General features: G+C 43.4%; 1 protein-coding gene across 2 annotated transcripts in view; it reads right to left on the bottom strand.

Moving 5' to 3' along the window:
- ILDR2 (immunoglobulin like domain containing receptor 2) overlaps positions 1–22342 on the bottom strand; it is a 61565-nt gene that overhangs the window by 5580 nt on the left and 33643 nt on the right. Inside the window, exons 4-9 of one of the 2 annotated variants that reach the window (XM_037825440.1) lie at positions 18533–18589; positions 15713–15859; positions 14451–14627; positions 5898–6011; positions 1864–2080; positions 61–736 (exon numbers count right to left, since the gene is read on the bottom strand). In XM_037825440.1, coding sequence (XP_037681368.1) covers positions 61–736; positions 1864–2080; positions 5898–6011; positions 14451–14627; positions 15713–15859; positions 18533–18589 — 1388 coding nt within the window. The remainder of the gene's footprint in view (positions 1–60; positions 737–1863; positions 2081–5897; positions 6012–14450; positions 14628–15712; positions 15860–18532; positions 18590–22342) is intronic. The other variant, XM_037825441.1, reaches the window with a different exon arrangement.

The raw sequence follows: 22342 nt of genomic DNA, 5'->3' as shown, positions 1-22342 counted from the left end.
CCCTGCCTGGTGGTTCCCCGCTCAGCCCACTTGGAGGAGGAGCGCCAGACACGGCCTCACAGTTTTCTTGGCGGGCTCCTTTTTCCTCCTCTTCTCCGAGTTGCTGTGGTAGGGCAGGTCGCGGCTACGGTAGGATGGACCCCGGCTCAGCTCGCGCTCGCTGTAGGGTGGCAGCGCGTCGTCGGACGCGTCCTCCTCGTCGCCCTGCGGGGCGCCCGCCGCCTTGTAGGTGGACGGCGGCGACCAGGCGTAGTAGGAGGCGCTGCGCTGGCTGAGTTGCGCGCTCAGCTTGGACGGCGTCTCCAGGCTGCCGCCGCGGCTGCCGCCCTCGACCCGCGGCTGGCGCTCCAGCACGCTGCTCAGGTACGAGTGGTCGTACTTGGGCGCCGCGCCCGGGGTCCGGCTCACCAGCCGCGGCAGGTGCGCGTCCTCGGCGGCCCGGCGGCGCGGGGGACTGTAGGACCAGCCCCGGTCCGCGTCGGTCAGGGGCTCTCGGCTGCGGCTTTTCTTGCCATAATACTCCTCCAAGGAGCCGTCCTGGTAGAAGCCTCCGTGCGCCCGGGACTCGGAGCGTTCGAAGCGGCTCCCGCCCCGCGCTTCGTGGCTGTTGCCGTCCGCCCTGCGGGGCCGCTGGCCGTAGGAGTCAGTGAAGGCTGCCAGCTCGTCCATGGAGACTGCCGGCACCCCGGTGGCGAAGTTCTTCCGGGACAGCATCTCTGATTTGGAGCGCTGCTGGCTGCTGGCAGAGGATTCACTGGTCAATCGGCTAGTTATACATTATGTATCAAACACCTGTCCTGTGCAAGGCAGAGAGCTTGAGGCTGGGATATAAGAGGACCCACCATGTTCTTGGGTCCGACAGAAGACCTAGGTCCCAGCCGCAACTCTGCTTCTTGCTGGATGATTAATCTTGAGTAATCATCACCTTTCAGGCCTCAGGATCTCGAATGCTTAAGTGAGGGTAACAGCATCTATCTCTTGGGTCTGTGCTAAGGATCAAAATCGTTTGCATGGATAGAAATACTTTGCAGTCTATAGAGTGCTGAAACACAGTGAGACTGTCTTCCATCACCAAGTGACCTCCAGTTGACGGCCACATGTCTCACTCCATCTACCCTCAAGGCCAGGCAGGTGGTATGGTTTACAATACACACAATTGTGATCCACCCAAGGTGTCCCTGTGATATTTCTTGGGGCAGCAGGCCAGAGGGACCCCTGCAATTGGTAAGTTATTGAGAAAGGCAATGTCTACTGGTCTTGCATGGTGAGTGGTTGAAGGTGCTATTCAGTGGGGAAGTGGCTACACAAAGCTCAGTGCAAATCTTGGCTTCCCACATTTGTTTGCTAAGTTCCTTAGCATCTGTAAGTTTCAATTTTCCCCAATTTAAAATGGAGACATTAGTAGTACCTACCTTTTAGAGTTGTTTGAGAATTAAATGCAACAGTATAATTTGGCATTATACCTTTCACATAATGAATGAAAGAGATGATGGCTGGGATTTTTTTTTTTTTTTTTTTTTTTTTAGCAGCTGTAGAATAAAACATGGAGGAAGGGCAGGGAAATGTAAACAAGGTTCATTAAGAGGTCTAGAGTACTCATTTCAAAGGGCCTTGAATGATTTCTTCTACACATGGTGCTGTAAGGGTTCCCATGTTTAATAAATGTGAGACGAGGATGTTCAATAGCCTAAAGAAAGAGACATATGGCAGTATAACTTGGAATGAGAGACAGAAGTGTTCTTGGATAATAACAGCTGGCTGAGCCCTGGGAAAGCCTCAGATCTGCTCTGCCTTCTAGCTCCTGTCCTGCCACCTTCCTCCTCAAACCCAGCCCCAAAGCTGCCCCTCTACAGCCATCTTCACCTGTGTCTGAAGCTCTCCCGATCCTCTTTGTTAAACTCCAGGGCTGAGGGCCCCCGGCTGGCCCCATTGCTGCCTCCCATCACACCTGACCAGTAGTCAGGATTGCTCTCCAAGTCCCCAGACACCGGGAGCTGCTTGCTTCGCATCTGATGGTAAGAGTGGCGGAAACTGCTGTCTTCTTCATGCAGGGAGCTGAGTTCTGAGATAGTGGTGTTATCTAAAGAAACAAAACCAGGCATGACAGAACTTCCATGTTAGACAGGAAAGGAACTCTCTTAAGAGGCAAAACCAGAGGCTCTGGGAAACTCCCACCTGAGGGCCTCAATCCTGTCCAGGGTGGGTTGTAGACCCCAACTAGTATAATGGAGTTTATATTTTTAGGTCAGCTAGAAACCTGCTTGCTTACGGACAGGGAGGCTTCCTACATGCTCTGTTCTTAGAATGGGAGAACAATTGTTATTGCTCCACCCAAGGCAGGCTTGCCGGAACTCAGGCTGTCTGTAGCTGGCCTCCTCCTGGTACATTATCATTCTTGTTCACATGTTTCTTCCATTATAATTTTGTGACGATCCATGCTGATCCCAGGCATGATGGGCCAAAAGGGGCAAAAAGAGTGAGAGATGCCATAGATCCTGCATCTTCCCTACTGCCCACCCAGTCCCCAGATGGAGCCTTCACAGTTAGCATTGCCCCATGCTTTAGAGGCACCCCATTCAGACCTCTTTTGGCTGCATCCCTTTCCACACAGCAAGCAGTCCATGGGACCAAGAGGATGTGCCCACCTAGTGCCCATCTCCCCCTTCTAGCTCATGCTCACCCCGGTACCTGGAACATCCTGTGCAAATGGCATCAACTCACTTTTAGGATCTGTGTAGACATTTTCCCCTCCTCAAACAGTAGTAAGGTATATTTGGCCATGGGGGTGGGGGCATTGTTTGGGGGTGTGGGAAGAAAAGGGAGGTGGGCTATACCTAAGGCCTGTGGGTCTCCACCTGTACTCTTGACCCAGTCCCAAAATGTAAGGTGTGGGCTTTGTCACAGTTTTCTTATTTCCTAAGGTGGCCCTAGTAGCTTTTTGAAAAAGCACTTGTGAACAAGGACCAGAATCAATGTTTGGAAAGAAATATATATATTTTTAGAACTTTGAAATAAATTGTATTGAATTTTACTTTAAAAATAAATCTAAGGAATCTATTTGCAATGTAACTGAATCCATTTGTTTTCTAAAACCCTTTCATTAGGACTTCAAAATATTATCAAAAGCAACAATTAGGAGGTTAACGGCCTGGCTGTTGAGCAAAAGGTAAACCAAGATAAGATGCGGGAAGCACAAATGTGCATCTCAGATTCCCCTCAACTTTATTCCCGTCCCTTACTCCCAACAGAGAAGCTTTGGAGGGGCACAGAATTTTTGCTGGTTCCCACCCTTGAAAGGGAGGAAGGGCCTCCCTGCCATGGTGAAAACACAGCCTCCTAATCCTGTTTCACCAAGGCACAGGGTTTACCCTGAATGCCATTTAGCTTAATTGCTGTGGCCAGTTAGTTTTGAATTATAGTCTAACTTTTTTTTAATATAAGAGTCACCTCTTCTTCCTCCTAAGGAGAATGGGATTGTTTGTGCCTGTTTTAAAGGAAAATAACTCAGATACTACTGATTATAAAATCTAGATTATAAAATCTAGAACTGTCCCTTTCCCACAATCCCAGAGAATTCCAATTTCCTGGGAATCACATACAAGATAATTTTAAAATGCACAAAATAAGACTACTGAAAAGTAATGTTGTTGGCTCAAAACTTTTGTTAAACTTCAGGGAATACTTGATTTTTTTTACTTCTTCAGATAATGGGGGCTCTCTCTGTTTCACCAGTCATGGTGAAGGATTGTCCAGGCTGTATGTTGCACTAAAGTGTCTGCCAACTTGAACATGAACATCCACAGTCCCTGCTTCACAGACACTCAATAATGTAACTCTAGGACAGGGGTAGGCAAGCCTTTTTCTTTAAAGGACTAGATGGCAAATATTTTTGACTTTGCAAGCCATTCTGTCACAACTATTCAGTACAAGAGCAGCCATAAGTGACTTGGCATGGCTGTATTCTAATAAAATTTTATTTACAAAACCAGGAGGCATATCAGATCAGGCCTGGAAGCCACAGTTTGCTGGCCCTTTTATGACTTCCCAGATTAAAAAGATCCCAAAAGCAACTGCCCACTTATGAGGGCAAGGTAAATGAAATTCATTCCAGCTAGCAAATTCATGACCCTTGACCTGAAACTCCTAATTCTCTATTGCCCCAACTTGAAGCTGTGAGATCATTTTATAAGGAGATTTTCAAGACTGTCTCACTTCCATCATCTACCTTAGGGTTTACTTTGCTCTCCAAAAATAGAACCCCTCCACATAAAGTGAGCTACATTCCTACTTCATCTCTATCCAGTTATTGTATTGTCAGCCAGCAGGTTCCAAGAGATCTGGATTGTATTTCTCTAGCATTAGCACTGAATGCTGCCACTGGTTACTTTCCCTCCCTGCCTCAGTTTTCTCCTCTAAAAGGAGGGAGGTGGATTCAATAATCTCAGGGTTCCTTCCAGTTGTAATATTTCCAAGTTCTAAGAGCTAGAAGGTGTGGTCTCTAAACAGAAATTGCTGCTACATTCATGGAGCCATCCAGTTTGCTCAAACATTTCTAATGTAAAGAGCACAGGACTGGGAATTAGAAGAGCTGGTTTCTGGTCTTGATTCTGTCACTTCACTTCCCTGGGCTTCAGTTTCCTCATCTGTGTATTGCAAAGGTTGACCTAGACCATCTCGAAGGCCCCCTTCAACTCTAAGATTCCATTACCTTATGGCCGGCCAGCCCCTCGAGACCACTTAAATTAAAGTAGACAGATAGGCTACCTCACCAAAATCAGAATCCATCCTCTAGTTTTAACCCTTTTTACCTTTTTCCCCAAGCTGGGAAACTTACAGATTCCCCCCGCAGGCTCTTTCTCCTTGATCACCGACTGTCTCTGTCTCTGGCCCCTTACAGGGATCCATGACAACACTTTTACAACTAGCCTGTCAAGTGCAGTGACATCTGCATTCCTGACATTCCAATCTGGAGATGGTCTTTTTATAGTCAGGTTGGTGGGAGGATGCAGCAATGGATGCAACTCAGACAGGATGAATTTAGAATGGCAAACTGGGTGGAATATGTTGTCCTTAATCTGAATAAAACTCCTCTAAACTGGGACTGTTTCCCCAACAATTCCATCAAGACTTTCGTTGGTTCCAAGGCAAGGAGAGTTCAAAGAGAGAGACATAGTGACCTCACTACCATACTTGCCAGCACCCTCTGATAATTAGCTCTTCCGTGTCAGACCTGCCCTGTGCTGTCTCTCATGAAAGATGGTAATTTGGAATCCACCCCAAAGAATCAGCTGTGTCAGCTGCAAAGGCTGTAAGGTCTGTGGATGAGTTAAGGGTCGGGGCCCTGCCACCTACAGACATAGCAATTAAAAAGTTCTTTGCTCTCTTCCCTTAATCTCTGCTATTGAGGAGCTCAGAGGAAAGTAGGTTTCTTTTTAACCAGGTTCATTTGGGAGACTAGTTCTTTCACTTTCATTAAGGCCTCTATGCAGCAATTTGGCAGCTGGATTGTTCAATGTTAGGACCCTTCACATTGGAAATAGCTGATATTTAAACTTACATATCTTATTATTTTAAATATATCTTAAAGGTGGTCATGGAGAGAAGACTGTTTTAATAAAATACTTCAAACCCCAAGATGGCACAGTCCCAGCGAAACTGGCTGTCCCATTAACACAACAAAAAACAGGGTGGTACATAACTGCTCTGCTCTTCACACCAGGAACCTTTTATTCTCTCCTCTTTGTACTGGCAGCTACTTTCTTTGGGTAGCATCACCAGTCTCCCTGCTAGTTTTGAGCCTGCAAGCTCAGTGTTGCCCAACTTTGGTAACTCAAAGTCCCCTTTAGCTACTAACTCCTGCATGATGCATGGATCACATAAAACTAACAGATGCTCACATCTGCTTCGCATCCTTCTGGCTGGATCAAACTGAGCCAGCTCCTTCTCGACATAGTACAGGACCTTCATGGAGTCTCTCTCTTTGTCAGCTTGGATCCGGTAGCCTTTGCGAACTGTTGAGAAAAGAACAAGAAGTTGAGCTAGAGCAGGAGGCCTCCTTCTCACTTCACAAAGTAAGAAATATGGCTCCCAATTACAATTCTTTTTTTGATCACCCAGAAGTAATAACCTTTATTTATACATATGTGTTCATATCTAAGATCCCTTTATTAAATGGTGTCATTGGAATGAAGGACCAGTAGGTCAAAAGCAGAATTCCATTACAGTATATTTTTAAGGGTCATTTGTTAACTTCTGCTTCCTATCCTCTGATCTCCTATAGCTCCACTCAAAATAAAGCTCATCTTCTCAAAGTTTAAATTCTACTGGGGGAATACACTCACACTAAAAATAGATCGTTTTCTAGATTGGGACCATGTCACTTTACAGTCTGTAAGGGTCGTACCTTCATTTAGTGGAAGCATATTTGACTGTGGCTCTAAAACAACCTACAAGCTACAATTGATTGTAGCTTTAAAATGGGGACCTTGACAAAGGTGGCCTGAAAGCCTCTAGTTGCCTGGGAGATAGTGCAAAAATCCCTTAAGCTGGGTGGTATGTAAAAGCTAATTTTAGATTACAGACCATATAAACAATTAGTATAAAACAAGATGCAAAATACATGGGTTTCCAATCATGGCTCCATTTTTATTTCTTTAGCAATTTTCTTTTATGAAAGGGAATGCCATATTTTGGATATGATTAATTCGACCTGCTGCTATTTATCACAAGCAGGTGTTATTTTCAGAGCTTTACGAAAAAGAAAACCTAAAGCATGAGAGAAAATACTATCTTCTACATCCTCATCACTCATATTGTCAGGGACAAAGGCTGTTTACGCCCCATTATCACTGAAGTATCAATACCAGCTCCAAGGGAATCAGACACAGGCAGGCGTAATGCACAGATGAGAGAAAGAAAAATAAAAAAGGAATGGGAGAAGGAAATGAATGAGAAAGAGACAGAATAATAGTGGTAAGAGATAACACTTATTGGGCACCAAAAATGTGCTTAGCTACTATGCATGGGCATCTGTTTCTTACAATCACTTAAGGAAATTACTATTAGCTACATTTTATAGTTGAGAAACTTTGGGTCAGAGGGGTTTAATAACTTGCCTAACTTGCCCAAGAATAACTGGCACTGCTCGGACTGGAAACTTGTAGTCTGATGGAAGCTTAACCATCTTGGGCCATCTTGCCTCTCTGAAGTCTAGGATGAGATGCAGTGAGGGAAGACAAGAAAGCAAAGCCCAGAGAATGAAACGCGTTTATGTGCTTACGTCCACCATGGGTTGTATGGGCTGTTGCACGGTCTTCTCTTCCGGCCTGTCAAGACCACAACGGTATGGAAGCGAGTGACCCAACTCCAACACTCCCAGTTCCCGTAGTGGGGTAAACACCAGAGAGAAACTCGCATGAGCCTCCCAAGAAAACCCTGCATCCTGCAAACTGGTCATGTGACCCTGAACATGGACAATCCCCACCTCCCCCCGACCACACTATTTACACTGAAGATTAAAATATAAAATTCCACAGCACTCTAATTACAGCTCAGGCACTGAAGACAGAGAAAACCACCTACACACCCATTTGCAGGTGCACTGATTTTCTATATGAGACCGTGCTGGGCAGTTCACATTCTTTTCACACAGTGGAATTACTCAAAAAATTAATGAATCTCAGCCCATATATTGCAGCAACACCTTCTCCCAGAGGTTAGATCCATAACCCTTATGTGGAAGCAATTATTAGCAGAAATGATTTTATTTATCAAGTTACACATTCTTCCATTCCTGCAGAGGCGTTTACAGAGTAGTACAGACAGTTCAATTAAAATGCAATTATCCCACAGAACTGCTATGTCTGTTGTGAGGCATTTATCTCTGACGGATGAGCCACAGGGCTGGGAAGCAGGGAACTGGGCATCTTGTAGGCATGCTGCCACTAGTTTGTTGAGAGACCTTGAAAAAATAAGGACCTCTCTAGGACTCAGTTTTCATGTCTATAAAATGCAACTAATACTGCCCATCCTTAAAATAATCTTTTAAAGAAGAGGGGACAAATAAGATCAAATCAGGGGAATGTTTTGAGTTCTCTGCTTAATTATTAGGGGCAGCACAAATGCCACTTCATCCACAAGGCTTTCTTTGATTCTCATAATTAGAAAAGATCACCCCCCCCTTCCTTCCTACTTCTCTCTTTGTCTCTCAGCTTCAAAAATTTAATTTGATCTTTTACAGTGGCTCTTATATGTTCTAGTTTGTATCAAGTTATTTGTATAAATGTCTAATCCTTAATCATTCTGGATCTCCCATGTGCCTGGGACAGTGCTTGACACAGTAGTCACTTAAACGTTAGCTGAAGTGAATTACTACCCACCTAGGGGTGAGGCTGGGGAAAATGGTTTCTTTGCAAAGAGTATTTTCAGAATCTCCCTATCCTGTAAACCTCATAAGGAAAAAGGCCATGTCCCTTCTGTTCAGCTGTGTGTCCCAGCACCCAGCATGGGACCTGGCATGATGTAGACACTCAGTACCTATGCGGTTGTCAGAATGAATAGGGAGAAATCAGGAATAGAAACAATGTTACAAGGGATTACAAAATACAGCAGATGAGGCCATGTGGGTTGTCTGCTGGAGAATTATGACCAGGAAGGGGAAGGCTCAGATGGTAGCTTGAGGGAGCAGCAAGGTTTAGCTGAATTTTGTGGTTTATTGTTGATGACTTGTTAAGTAAAGAAAACTAGTTTATTTGAAGGAAGGAGGGAAGGGACCTATTCTACTTGCAGCCGTGGCTGTATCTAGGTGTTGCTAATATGTGAAGCACTATTATAGTAAATGGTCAGCAATGCTGAGACAAAGCTCGTGGCAGGGAGGGACCTGTTGCTGGATGGAAAAATGTACCAGCTTTTCCCCGGCGGTGAGAGATGGCCCTACACTGAGCAACAGCTGGAGGCCCCAGTTAATAGCAACTTGGACTGGAGTTTAAATTGTTTAGTCTGTCATTATAACAAATTACACTGTTCTTTAGGACACAGATTTGATTATGTATGCATAGGTTATCACATCCCAGAAAAGTTACAGTAACTATTTACAGCCTCAAGTGAAGATGGTAGTGTTGACTTTCAATTACTGGCAGTATACAGAGACTCCACCATTCTTTCTGCTTTGACTTCTCCATCACACCAGCCCATTCAGAAATCTAAATGTCTCTTATTTGTCAGACAAGACAGAGGCTAGGTATTGACCTTTAGACTTCAGCAGCAGCATCTGATTGGTTTTAGTAGCTAAAAAGCTAGGCAATTCTCTCTTGGAAAAATATTGGGGATTTTTTTTTTTTTTTAAATCATTAGCTCGAAGTTCAATTGTGTTTCATTCTCTTATCCTGGCAGAATGTGGCTCTGTGTCACATACATAGGAGCATATAAAACACCAGAAGACCCTTCTTGATTCCTCTAAGCATCTGAGACTTTCCTGCTCTGAGCCAGCATTCAAGGATAATTCTTAAGATATACAGCCTCAAATTTCTTACTCATTTTATGTCCATTCATAAGCTATCAGCTACTACTACCCCCCAGACTATAAATTCTTGAGGGCAGGGAAAATTTGTAGGCATTCATAAATTTTTTCTTGATTCAAAAACAAATAGAATGGTGTCAGATTGATTTTTATCTGTAATTTGCCTGAAGATCAAAGAACTCTCTGAGGCATGCTGACATTTTAACATGAATTGTTCCAGACTATTGGCCAAAGTCCAGCATATTTGGAAAATGACTTTTTTCCTGGTGATGTTTCAGTTTAGGATCAATGGATGATTTATTTCTCTTTGCAGCTCAGTCTGGTCCAAGTTCTTTGGTTTGTGTGGGTCATGTGGTTCTTATACTTCAGCTCCTCTCATTTATTAGCCTTGCCAACTTTGATTTTAGCAAAGAAGAAATATTGGAATATTCACCTTGAAGCCAAACTATAATTTCAAAACTTTCATATTGTTAAAGGATTCAAGCTGATACTTTTGACTCAATTAAGGCTTCACTACTTTTCAGCTAATTTCCTCCTTACAGCTGAAATCCAACTTATAAAACTTTCAAAAGGAGTCTCTAAGGTAGACACCCGTGAATATAGCCTTGTTCTTCCTGTCCTATCTTAATGAGCTAAGTAACGCTGTATATGGATGATGGAACAGCTGCCAGATTCCACCCCCAGGGTGACAGCAGCTCAGTAGTGGGAGAAGTAATGCTTAAAAATATGCATATTCTCTGTGTACATACAGTAGGCATATATATAGACACACATCCTTATTAGTTTTGAAAATGCCATTTCAGAAACCTACTTGCCTACTCAATTCTTTTGTTAGAAGGATAAATGGAGGCCAGGTAGTTGTGAAAATAAAATGGACTGGAGCAAGGCAAGGGGAGATGTGAAAAGACCAGGTAGAAGACAGTTGCATTAATCATGGTTTAGAGATGATGGCAGCTGGGACTAGGCTAGTTGCAGCAGAGATGGAAGTAAAATTAATTCAAGGTTATTTTGACATAAAATCTAATGGATTTGGTAACCAATTGGATGAGGGATGTGAGGGAAAAGGAGGAGATGAGGGTGATGTCCCTGCTTCTGGTTTAAGTAACTAGGTGGATGGTGCATAAGTAGAAGTTGGTTTTAAGTGGAGAGTAACAGATTAATTCATTTTCCTGGAGGTTGAGTCTGATTGCCTGTATGACACTCGGGTGGAGATGTCCAGAAGGCAGGTGGATATGTGGGACTGAGGCACAGGACAGAGGCTGGACATAAAGATTGGGAGTCGTCAACATTTAGATGGTCACTGAAGCCATGGGAGTAAATGAGATTTCCCAGGGAGAGGACCTCGGACAAAATATGAACACCAACATCTGGGGGGTGCACAGAAGAAGAACACCCCACATATGGAAAGACAGAAAGAAAAATATCAAAGTACAGTGTGGTGTTGAGAAAGGCAAAGAAAGATGAGTGGGTGAGGGTGGCAAATGCTTTTAAGAAATCAAGGGAAGTAAGCACTGAAAAGCATCCATTTAGCTTGAGCAATAAGGCAATCCTGGCAAGAGATGGTTTCTGGGAATGGTAAAGGCAATAGCAAGAGGGAAGTATGTTGAGGAGTTAACAAAAGCAGAGAGAACGGAGACATTATTCAAAACTCTTTCAAGGAGTTTGGCTGTTATGAGGAGAAAATGGGTAGGGAAATAACATCATGGGACTACAGGTTTTGCAAATTGTTGTTGTATTTTAATGGGAGAGTTTTGAGCACCTTTTGGATGCTGATAGGAAAAGAAAGAAGGAAAAGTTGGAGATGTAAGGAGGGAACGGGTGGAAGGTAGATAACCAATTAAGAAAAGAACCCTGACAAGACTGAAGGGGATCCAGAGCAGAAAAGGAGGAGAGAGTCTTCTTTCATTGTAATGGGAGGAAAATTGACAACAATGGGTGGAGGAGCAGGTAACTGTGTAGGGTGGATGGAGGAAATTCTATGGCTTCTCTTTTCTCTGAGAAGAAGAAGATGAATTCGTCTGCTGAGAATGACTGGAAAACAGCAGGATTCAGGTCTGAAGAAAGGAGAGGTCTCGAATAGCTGTTGTCAAGAATGGGAGAAGGAATCAGGGTGCCACTAATCGCTCTCCCACTCAGTAATCAACTGCATACACTATATATAGCTCTTCAAAGATGCTTTTTCAACTATAAAGAGTGTTCAAAACAGTATTGTGTGCAAATGCAATCTGAAAAATTACTGTTGCTTGATGATTACCCTAAAATTGAAGTAGCATATAAATAAAAAACAGGCTAAATTTACATTTTTATAAACCAGCATTTCTTCACATTTTTTAGCTAGTGTTGTTTAACATGGAAATGTTGGCCTAAGGCACCTTTCTTAAATGGAAACTAGCCAATCTCCATCTTCATGGCACCATGAGTACAGAAATGTGCCCAATGAGGATCATGAAGAACTCTGTCCTCACTCAACCAGACAGATAATGATAACATGGGCCAGGCCAGCTGTAGCCAACACTGGTTGTCATCTTGCCCCTTTTCCTTGCTAACAGAACCCTGATTTTGTTCACCTCCAAGGTGAGTAGGTGCTCAGGCCTAGGAGGTGAATCTTGATTAGTCCAGGCCAATCATGGTAGCTCTATTCCCCTTGCCAGAGACTGGTTTAGGAATGGGCATGGCACACAATTCCTGCCAATGAAACTGCAAGGGGAAGTCTGCTGGGTGGGGCAGGCACTTCTGGAAAAGTTTTCCTCACTCTAGAGCAAAGCATCACAAGGAAGGGGCATTCCTTTTTCCATCTCTGAATATATTTAACACCTGGAACTAAGGCATGAGCTCATGAGAGGAGGCAGCCCAGGAGGACAAGAAGATGCATGCAGGATGACAATAAAAAGAAGGAACGAACTAGATCCTTCAGGGATGCCACTGGAATTGTTCAATTAATCAGCTCTAGAATCACCTTATCTTGGGATTTTTTGCTACATGAAATAATACATTTTCCTTATTTTTAAAGCCATTTCTAATCAAAGATTCCGTAAATTGTACCCGAAAGAATCCTGCCTGACCCACTAGCACCTGTAGATGGTTTTGTAAAAGTTGAGCAGTACAGCAGGATGGGCCAAAAAGATTGAATTGAAATAAGTAGGGAACTACGAAAAGGCTGAAAACAGAAAATACAAAGTATTTGCCATTCTATGAAGAGGAATTATTTATTATGAGATTCCACTACTAATAAAGTAAGGGGGAAAGGATTCGGGTAGGAAGGAAGGAAAAAGATCAGAAAAAGAAGGAAGCAGCACTCGAAGAGTATGAGACAACTTCTAGTAACGTCCCTTTTGCGCACTCCATCCTTCAGGGAAATAGACTATATTGTCTTTTTCTCTCTAATTCCCTGTGTGTCCTTGACCATTAACTTTTACTTCTCAGTTTGTGACTCATTCTCAGTCTCAGACGTCAGAATTCTACTAATAGTTCCCAGAAGAGAAAAACACAAATGCCAATTACTCACTGAGGATATCTACTCCATCCAGTCAGGCACTGGCAGTTCATCAAGAGGGCCAGATAACTCTCCTCACCCCACCCAAAGGTAGTCCGGATACCTCCAGGGGAGAAATGTCTGTGGTACCAACACTAGTGGCTCATCCATTCCTAGCAATTTAGAAATCACCTCCTAAATCTCCACTACATGCAAAATCGTAACCTTCACTACCCTGTTACCCTGATCATATGCCTCCGGGAAAGCTATATTTTAATGCCCCTCCACCCATCCACCCCTTCACCCTTCCATCCCTGCCAATAATTACAAATTCATCATGCCCCAAATGGGGCTCATCATTACACAAATCGGCTCTCCTTACCAATTATTTCATTTCTGTCTATGATTTGTAATATCATAGACCAGACAACTGGGGATCATCTTGGAACTTCACTTTCCTTCATTCCCTAAAGTCTCATTGCTGCTTCTTTCAAAGTATCTCTCAGATTCACCTGTTGATTTCAACATCCATTGTCTCCAACATAAAGGAGATGCTCACATTTCACAGCTGAACCACTTCACTTGCATCTTAGCTCCCTCTCTGGTTCCATTCTCTCCCACTTACCACTCACCTGGTTCACTGATGCCAGCTTAACCATCCTAAATGTAATCATCATCATGTCACCTCTCCATGCAGGGACCTGCCTGCAGGGGTTCTCAAGTGCTCACTATTCCGAGCCCCAGCTCTTCCAGATAGCTTTCAAGGCCTTCCCTACTCTGGCTCCACCACATCCTTCCACCTTCTTCCAGTCAGGTCAGACAGATTGGGCACTGTCAGATACATGCACTGTGTTGTCCGAGCTCCGGGTTTTCACATCCTGACCTTCCTATTTGGGATGCTCGGCATCCCCCACTCTGCCTTCCTAAATCCTGTTCATGCCTCTCTGTCCAGTTCAAATGTCACTTCTTCCCTGAAGACTTTGTAATGACTCCAGCTCTCTCTACTTTGAACTCCCAGTAACATACTCTTCAGCACTTGATTGTCTTCACAAATTGTCTCTCTCTCTGACTAGGCCATACTTCTCATTAGTAGAAACATGGCCTACACTTCTCAGGCTCCCTCATGGTGCCTATCACAATCCTGAACACTGAATTGTGATGAGATAAACACTTATTATCTGAATGACCCACATGAGGTATAAGGGGTACCTTGCCTCTTTTTCTTATGGTTTTAATTTTTGAGAAGCCTGGGAAGAAGGCAGGGCAGCAATGTCCTGAGCCCTTGGGAAGACTGACATGCACTCTAGAAGATATCTGATGCAGCTGGAAGGATCCCATTTCTGGAATGAAGACAATCATATTCCAAAGAGGCATCACAGAACTGATCATACTTATGAGCAAGGAATCAGAAGTGGGGGCCCAAGAGGAGGATGGGATGGGGCAGTCTGAAACTACATTTACCACTGTGGCTTCCTCCAGTGGAGTCACTTGCTGCCAGGGGAGGTGGATGCGGCTTGTCCATCAGCATGCCAGATGAGGGGGCTCCTCCCAAAGGGACAGAGGGGATGGAGTAAGGGCCGGGGACACCGGAGACAGAGGGAGGGTATCCGGCCTTTGCTGCTTTCCCTGCTTCATACACTGTGAAGGGAGATGAAGAGCAAGAGAGATTATGTTGTCCCACCCTCCACAACCCTCGCACCAAAAATCCCTGAGGATGCACTTAGGGAAGCCTCCTGGCTTTAAAGCCCAATACAATGTGCTTGTGTGTGTGGCTGTGTGTGGTTGTGTGTGTGTGTGTGTGTGTGTTCTCCTAGGTCTGAATTGACTCATCAGAACCACTCCCCCCTACTCTCTTGTATTTTCCAGCTCTGCCAAAAGGGAATGACATAAGGAATTACAGTGTTTAGAACCTGGCAACTGAATAATTAAGTGGTACTGGGAACTGTCACGGCCACTCTTAACCACACTGTCAGCTGGCCCAGCACAGCGGCTGCCCAGGACTGCTTCCAGCAGGGTCCTCAACCTCCTCGAGAGGAGCAAAGCAGTCATGGGCTTGCACATGGCCCCTGCTCCACAATCTCAAAGGCAGAGCAAGCAACCTGACTCCTCCCAGAAACTGCTTTAATCCAACAGATACACATGTGTCTCTCTCCTTCAAGAATTGTTTGGTTCATGATGAGTGCAAAACTTAATACTTATCTTGGCTCAGCCAGTAAGGCAAAACTGTGAATTCCCACGTGAGGACTATCCCCTATTGTGGCCCATTTCATCATGAGAATAAAAAAAAAATCTCCCCCAGAGCTGGAGGGTACCCAAAGGCTGCCAGTTTTCATGCTCTGGCTTTTACAAAGAGGAGGTTCCCTGCAGGCGAGGGGAATGGCCAGAGAAGGTTCCCTCTAGTTTGAATGCCCTGAGAAGAGGGCAAAAGCTTCACTCCCTGTGCTGAACCTGCCCTTCCTTTCATCAATAGCATCAGTGAGAACTCCAAATGCAGGGGTGATAGGTGTGGATGAAAAGCATGGAGAGGTGCATGTGGGTGAGAAGAAAAACAAGAATGGTCATCTCTGGAAGCCAGGGGCACCCAGCTGAGGTGAGAGTCTGGAATGACCCAATTTTGGGGTGGAAGGAAGGAGGTGGAGAGGGGATTTGGGACATACAGCTGTCAGATGGACAGGTGACATTTCTTGTGATTGCCCTAGTCTTCCCTGGGTGGCTTTACTCACAGGCCTGAGGGCAGCAGCAGGAATCCGGGCAGCAGGGGCAGCGGACATAGCAGCAGCAGCTGTGCGGGCAGCACTGGCACCAGCAGATCCCCACCAGGACGAAGAAGAGGAAGACTCCCAGGATCACCAGACCAACAAACACCCACTCTGAAAGGATGCACAAAGAAATCCACACTGGAGGCAGCCCACCTTCACACAAGGCACATGCTAATCTGGGTGTTCTCTGTGAACTGGGAGGGATCTGGAGGGAAAGAAAGCATCTGCTATCAGGGGACAGAGCCTCAAACCTCAAGAGGAACGCCGAGAGTGAGAAGTGCAGGCCCTCCTAAGGCTGGGACATGCAGTTAAGGGAAGAAGGTTATCCATGTCGTACTGGGCACCATGTAACAGCCAGCACAAAGTGAGGGGGTATGTTAGGGTTATCTAATGGGAAAGGGGGTTACCAAATAGATTGTAGTGTCAGAGCAAGTGTAGGACAATAGCAGAAAGATTCCTGGTTGCAGAAGGGGAGAACCTTGCTTACTGGGCTATGCAGTGGTGAGGTTTTATTTTGTTTTGTTTCGTTTTGTTTTAATTTATTTTAAAGCAGTTTTATTCACACACCATACAATCCATTCAATATGTACAACCAATGGCTAGCGGTATATTCACAGGGTGAGTTCTTTCAATACAGTAGTCAAGTTAATCTTGTCTATAAAAGTCTAAGTCCTGAGAAAAAAATCTCTATGTCTAAATGGTCTAAATGCAGAACATATTTCAGTGGCCCAGGCCCATTATAATGTACTCATCTGCTTCCCCTAACACCTTTCCTATGTTCAGCTTATATCTACACAAGAAACCATGGCCAGAGAAAACGAGAGACATTGACTTCCTATCCCAAGAGAATGGGTTTGGTTTGATCACACTCAAGCTGACTGTGCTGGACAGTCAGCACAGCCAAGGGCTCAAGTGGCTTAGAGCTTTGATGGATGGCAAGGATGACGTTATATCTGGATGTGTCTGTTAACTTCTGCCATTTTAACAGCTCTGTCAGAGGCTGAACACGAATTCTATTTCATTTGCTCATCCAAAAGATCAAAAGATACAGGGCCTGACTTTCTACTGAGTCTGGGGACAGACGTGACTTATTTTTGTTGAAAGCCATCTACCAAAAACCTCTTTACAATGATGCCCAAGTACACATCGCTTTTCTTGAATGCTGGTTATTGAATGTTCCTTTCATTAAATGGACATTCATTTGGAGCTTGAGAATATGATATTTGTGATATACAAAGGGTTTTGTGATAATAGTTAAATTATTTGACCTTTGTTCAGAATACAATTTCCTCAGAGTGAAAGCAAACAATTTACATTTCCCCAATGTTCCCCTCACTCATGTATCTAACATTCATTCAAATTAACCAGGCCAATGTCTCTCAGGAGGCCTTGTCTCTGGCTAGGATGGTCTGGAGGGCATCTGTGCTGAGGACAGAATGCTGAGAGCACTGGCCTGGACCTTAGCAATAATATAATACACAGCGTAGCCTGAGAAGGATGTGAGCACTGAGGATTAGATGAGCTGTGTCCATCAGTGGCTACAACTTGGGTCAGGCAGGCAAGGATAAAGACTGGAAGATTACCTTTAAGAAGCAAAACAATGTTATCCATGATAGGATTCTTAGAATCAAGGGAGTGGGTGGATTCAGGCCTCCAGGACTAGATATAAAGAACACAGTAATTCTTTCTTGAGACTGGGGACATATCATCTAACTTGAAGCAATGCAATGCAACATTGTTTTTTTTTTGTGATGAGCAAATGCTTGCAAACTGAGGGAACTGCAGATAAACTGGGTCCCAAAGATATTTTGTGTCCTTGGGATCAACACCAATAAGAAGAAAGTCTCCATTAGGGTTGTCCAGAAAAAGGGAAAAGACTAGAAGAATTCATGGAAGAATAATTAGTGAAGCTCAACTATGCAGACTCTGGATGTTTCTTATCATTTAAATCAAGTCAAAACCAATAGCCAGGATTATTTTAACCCTCAAATATTAAGCAGCTCTTAAACCTTTGGCAGAAGCCCTCCAAAGCAAGAGTTGAATCATACACTTTCCTATTCTTTGAGCTTGCATATGCCATCTCCCATAGTTCACTCTTGCTTCTCTGTGAGCCTCCTTCCATTACGGATTATAGGGCTGCAAGAAACTGATGTTGGCTTGCCTAAGCTGGTTCATCCAACTGAAGCTACCTAAGGAGAGAGAAGTGTGCACTTGGGTCAGGTGAATTTGACATATGGCCCATGGACCCCCTGGGAACTTAGGGGGACCAAGAAGCCCCTGAAATTTAATGCAAAGTAACACAGGTCCATAAATATCTATTTTTCAAGGGAGGAAGGAGTACAGTAACACAGCTTTCATAAGGTTTGAAAAAATGTTTTCATAAAGTTATAAATGGCAATTCAGAGTAATATAATTGTACAATAATGAGCAGGTAAATACATAACTTAAGGAACACGGAATGCAGATAATAATGACTATGTTAAGGGTAGTGCTGTTGAGATACTGAGATGGGCATGGGGATTGCCAAAGAGTTACCTGCCTGACACTAAAGGACTGGTCTCCATCTTAGCCTATTTTTTATTCTTCTTCTTCTTTTAGGGCCTAGTTACAGAAGGAATAACATTTAAAGGCTCTTCCAACAGGCTTAGTTCATCCTGGAAAAGATCACAGATGTACTTAAACAAATGTGCAAATAAATTAAAGGAGCAATTAGTGACTAATGCAGAGGCAAGGCAGATAGAACAACAGCAAATTAAGCAAATAAAGAGTTAAATGACTGAATACCTGGCATAATCTCCACAGCAAAACTGGGCAAGAGATCAGCAAGCAGCCCTGTCCTGCCTAGAAGAGGTGGAAGGAAAAGAAGAAGGAAAGCGGTTACTACAAAAGAAAATACAGCCTGAATCCTGGCTCCAATGGTCACCATCCCTACGCAGGGCCATGACCCATTCCCTTTGTGGTATGAGAGGCTCAGTCAAGAGGCTGACCTTCCTGCTGTCAATCAGTGACAGCCATCTCAGTGAACTCTGCACCTAAACTAGGTGGAAGTAAAAATGGAACTTTCTCTCCAACTATTTATAGGAGGAGGAAATAGCTGCTTCAATATGAGAAAACACTGCTTGAGCAAATTGACATACAGCTCCATTCATTTTTACATCCTTCTCCGCACACTTCATTGGAAAGCCAAACCTGTCTGTATCCAAACGTTCAATCTAAGTTTTCATACATCCATACACTTACACACACAGTCCTATGTCCATATGAAAACAAAAGTACATATTTGATTTTAACTCAGAACTATCTCACCACATGATTCTATTTATGTCCTAAAGAAATTTCAATGATTAAAATTTTCAAATGCAAGGAAGATAAAGCTAGATCAGTTACACACTTCTCTACATTCCTTCTGGCTTTAGAAACACTCTGTACATATGTATATGGTATCGCTTTCCCATATGGTACCCACAGCTGGCACTGCATGGGCCCAAGTGCCTTCTGTATGGTATGCCATGGAAGCTTAAGGGCTGATGTGAGAACAGATGCCCCTCAAGGGCTCTGGAAGGCAAAGAGCTATAAAGGTAACAAGACACGGAAAGATGCAGGGGAGATCAGTCCTTTTTAAAAATAGCCTCATTTATAGAAGGAAGTGCTGAATGCTTTCATCATGTTCTCACATCAAGGTAAATGTAATGGCCCTGATATGACTTCTGCCCCTGTAGATATCTCTACCACACTGAATCCTTGCTAATAAATGAGTAAGTTACACTTGGAAACAACTAGCAAACGGCCCTCCTTTCAGACTTGTGATGGTATTAGGTCACTGTGGTACCTAAGCAAGCAAATGAATCTTACCTTATGCGTACAGCATATGCCTCTAACCCAGCACTGTCCATCAGAAATATACCACAAGTCAAATGGATAATTTTAGCTACTCTAGAAGTCACATTAAGAAAGTAAAAAGAAACTGGTGAAGTTAATTTAATAATATTTTGTACTAGCCAAATATATATTTTGTATAGCCAAAATATCACAATTTCAACACGTGTCACTAGACACATTTCAAGGGCTTAATCGCCCCATGTCACTACTGGACAGCACAGCCCTAGAGGTATATTATGCATATGGATTTGGTTCATTATAGAAAACAACTTTTTCCTATTAAAGTCTGCTGAGTTGCCTCAGAGAAAAAATTACCCATGTCTGTGGTTAATATTTTGAGGCTAAAGGCCATGGCTGGTCACTGGTTCCCTCCTCTATCACGCCATCCCACAGAGAAGAAGCAAAGATCAAGGGGCTCCTTCAGGACACAGGGGAGCATATTGTAGCAGGGGCAAGATGCTAGTAGGTGGGGTAAAGGGAGTCTCTGCTCACTGAACTTTTTCTTGTCTCTTCTCAACTCTATGAAGCTAGTGCAGGAAAATGTGCCCTGCTCATGTCTCCTGTATGGGTGATGGCCTCATGTTTAGAATGCTAATTGAAGCCAGAATGTACTCCAAAGGAAAAGAAGCACGGAATGGGAGACTAAGCCAGCTCTGCTTTAGTCCTTGGCAAGAAGGGCTTTCTTCCTTCTGTTTTCCTTATGAAGCTGACAGGGTAAGATGGATCTGCCACTCGGGAGGCCCCTTGGAAGAACAAGTGGGAGCTGAGGTGAGGGAGCATAGGAGAAAGGGATCCTAAAGGACACTTCTCAGGATAAGAGGTGCCCTTCAGGCTCATACAGTTTCCCAAAGTAATAGATCAGACAAGGATTTGGGACCAAAGTCAAAAAGAGGGATAAAGGACATGCACTTGCACTGGCCTCATCTGGAGTATTCTCTGTACAAATATTTCTTGAAAACAAGGCAGTAGACAGCTGGTTGAGGATTTGGGAATTTGGGGATCTTGAACATTTCTTGAAGACATAATTAACATGCATTACCAGGCACTATCCAATGATCAGGAAGTCAATAATACGGTGTTTTTTAGAAAGCCATTCATCTGATACTTAATGGTATTTTTTGTTTGTTGGTTGGCTTGTTTCAATGTGGAACATTAGCAATTCTAAATATATGTCTAATTGTATCTCGCAAAATAAGAAGTTTGCTTGTGTTTACTATCTAGTTTTCAAGGCTACCAATGTTTTAAACATCTCTAGATGTACTATAGCCCAAGCCATTAATTAGATTTATAATAGAAATGCCATAGATTATATAATCTACCAAGCTGTAGGCTCTCACAGGAAACCATGTGATAATTTACTATAAAAAATCCATACATTTAAAGGAGAATACAGTACTTAGAGACAGCACGTTATACTGGAAAAAGCAGTAGCCTGGGTGTTAGGGTACCCAGGGTGGCTTTATCTTTGTCATTAATTCACTTGGAGACCACAAACAAATGAATTCTCCTTTCTGGATCTTGGTTTTCTCATTTGTAAAATGAAGGCATTGAATGAGGTGGTCTACAAGTAGGAAGCCCATAGATTCTGGTTTGTCCAGAATTGTTTCAGTTTACGCCCATTATCCTGGTGTAATTCATAGCATCCCTTTTCACTCTCAGAAGAATCCTGGTTTGGACAATTAATTATATGGCCACCCGATCTATAACATTTCTAGTTCTCAAATCCTGATAGCCAGTGATTGGTGTTGCAAACTCAAATGCCTACAGGGGCCAGCTGGTAATGCAAATGAGTATGGCTGGCTGGATATAAGATAGCAGGGAGCAGTCGGGGGTATGGCAGACTATGGATCATGTAACTCATCTATAGGGGGTAACTACTACTCACCTCCAGCCCATTGTTGCTCCAACAGGAATATGTCCTGAAAAAGTTGTCCTATTATTCAATATTAGCCAGAACCCCAGATTTTTATGTGAAATATCCTGATTTTCAAATGTTGGCAACTAATTCAAATATTTTTCAAAACACTAGGCAATCCAAACAAAATATGTCTGTAAGCTGGATACAGCCCAGAGGTTACACATTAGCAACCTCTGCAGAGTGGATTTACACAGATATATTTATGGGCTGATAAAACACAAATGTTGGATTTACCCACAGGCTGTTTAGGTTACCATCATGGTGTTAAAATATTGCTTCCACACACGGAATGATAATGAATATAAGCTCTGGGCACCCATGTTCAAATTAAAATTTGAAAACCACAGTATTACACACCAAATTCTTAGCCCTTTTTATTTCTGGGGAGCTGGACTGAACATCATAGAAGAAAATCAAAAGGGCTTTCATTTTTTACTTAGATTTTATTATTTTTAAATTGAAAAAATTAAAATAAGGATAGGGTGGTATCAGAAATATGGACAGTAGACTCAGAAAGCTTGTCACTCCAACAGGAAGACATACATGAAGCTTCTCATTTTCTCTCAAGGAAGTCAATAGTTGATGCTTCAGAAGAAGGTGAAAGCATCCCGTAATGCACCTGTATAGTGTTAGCCTCAGGGTGGCGTGGGTGACAGGCTTTTGCAGTAAAGTGGGTGAAATTACATGTTCAGAATTCAGAACATAGTAGGAGTTTGGGTATAGCAGATAATACCATTATATCATGTCAATAGCAGAGCAAGTGCCAAGCTCTCTGGCTTTTACACGGTGACTTGTAT

Source organism: Choloepus didactylus, chromosome 2 (assembly GCF_015220235.1).
Source record: "Choloepus didactylus isolate mChoDid1 chromosome 2, mChoDid1.pri, whole genome shotgun sequence".
NCBI classification, from domain to species: Eukaryota; Metazoa; Chordata; class Mammalia; order Pilosa; family Megalonychidae; genus Choloepus; species Choloepus didactylus.
The sequence above is the reverse complement of the archived record's forward strand: the minus strand, read 5'-3'. Positions and strand labels throughout refer to the sequence as shown.